The sequence below is a fragment of the Spermophilus citellus genome (assembly GCF_964194105.1).
Source record: "Spermophilus citellus genome assembly, chromosome: 7".
NCBI classification, from domain to species: domain Eukaryota; kingdom Metazoa; phylum Chordata; class Mammalia; order Rodentia; family Sciuridae; genus Spermophilus; species Spermophilus citellus.
Window position 1 is genome coordinate 36,259,382 of NC_138188.1, and position 1,752 is coordinate 36,261,133.

General features: G+C 69.3%; 1 protein-coding gene across 1 annotated transcript; it reads right to left on the reverse strand.

Moving 5' to 3' along the window:
* Nucleotides 1-284: 284 nt before the first annotated feature.
* On the reverse strand, nucleotides 285-1,415 carry FOXL2 (forkhead box L2; the record flags this gene model as incomplete). Its single annotated transcript, XM_081302217.1, has 1 exon — nucleotides 285-1,415. The coding sequence occupies one exon, from the start codon at nucleotides 1,413-1,415 to the stop codon at nucleotides 285-287; it is 1,131 nt and encodes a 376-aa protein (XP_081158343.1).
* Between the last annotated feature and the right edge of the window lie 337 nt (nucleotides 1,416-1,752).

Genomic DNA, 1,752 nt, shown 5'->3' on the forward strand with positions numbered 1-1,752 from the left:
GGGGCTCCAGGAGACAAGGCCTACATGTAGAAAGCACGCGGAGAGGCGACCTCAGGCCTGGGGAGCGCAAGAACATAGAGGGCAGGGAGGAGAGCGCAGGAAGAGAAGCGGAGGGGACAAAGAGGAGCAAGAGGAGCTGAGGGAAGCGAAGAGACGCAGAAGGGTCGTGGGCGCTGGCTGGCTCAAGAGTCGGCCTCAGAGGGTGCGCTACTGTAGCTATGACTAGGGCCGGCGTCGGGCGTCCTGGCATCCTCACATCGGTCCGCGCCGGCATGCGGTGACTCTCAAAGATCCAGGCGCGAATGCAGCGCGCCAGTTTTGCTGTCGTGGTCCCAGTAAGAGCAATGCATCATGGCGAGCTCGGGCTGCCGGGCGCAGGCGAACTGCAGACCGGGCGCACTAGTGGGCGCGGGTGCCGGGGGCGCGGCAGTGGCCGGGCTGGCGGGGCTGAGCTGGCCCGGGGGTGGCGCGGCAGCCCCGTGGTGCGGCGGGGCTGGCGGGGGTGCGGCGGCTGCATGCAGATGATGTGCGTGCGGGTGCGGATGGGGGTGCGGCGGCGGCGGGGGCGCGGCCGGTGGACCTCCCAAGCCGTTGTAGGAGTTCACTACGCCGGGCGGCAGCGCCATGCTCTGCACGCGTGAGTACGGCCCGTAGGAAGCTGCCGGGCCAGCCAGCCCCTTGACGACCGCGGCCGCGCCGGGACTGCCCGGGCCCGCTGCCGCCGCCGCTGCTGCAGCCGCCGCCGCTGCCGCCGCCATCTGGCAGGAGGCGTAGGGCATGGGTGAAGGCGGCTGTGGTAGCGGCCACGAGTTGTTGAGGAAACCGGACTGCAGGTACTTTGGAGGCGCCAGGTAGCCATAACCGTCGGCCCCTGCGCCCGCCACGCCGCAGCCACCAGCGGCGCCTCCGGCTCCGAAGAGCCCCTTGCCGGGCTGGAAGTGCGCCGGCGGCGGCCGGAAGGGCCGCTTCATGCGGCGGCGGCGCCGGTAGTTTCCCTTCTCGAACATGTCCTCGCAGGCCGGGTCCAGCGTCCAGTAGTTGCCCTTGCGCTCGCCGCCGCCCTCGCGCGGCACCTTGATGAAGCACTCGTTGAGGCTGAGGTTGTGGCGGATGCTATTCTGCCAGCCCTTCTTGTTCTTCTCGTAGAAGGGGAACTTGGCGATGATGTACTGGTAGATGCCAGACAGAGTGAGCCTCTTTTCGGCGCTCTCGCGGATCGCCATGGCGATGAGCGCCACGTACGAATACGGGGGCTTCTGCGCCGGGTCGGGCTTCTCAGGGGTTGTCCCGCCGCCACCCCCGCCGCCCTTGCCCGGGCTTGGCGGCGGCGCCTCCGGCTCCTTGACTGTGCGGCCGGTCTCCGGGGCCAGCAGGGTCCCCGCAGCGTTCTCGGGCTCGGGGTAGCTGGCCATCATGACAAAGCTGGAGCGCCGCGGCCCGGTCGCCACTGCTCTCCCCTCTAGACGCTGGCTCCGCGGAATCGGGGCGCACGAGTCTGCTCGCGGCTGAATCTCAAACTTCTGGAGGCTGAGGATGCCGCCCGCGTTCGCTCGCTGGAGGCCTTTGGCTGCTCTCGCTCTTCTTTCTCTTCCCCCAGGGAGCGGCCGGCGGGAGTGGAACTCAGCCTCTGGCCATGGGGAATCTGCCCAACAGAGGGGCTCCGGCCTCGCCGCCCCTCCCCGCCCAGGCCAGTCCCCGCCTCGGTGGTTTTTCTTTTCTGCGCTTTCCCCTCCCCCCTCCCCCCACCGGTTT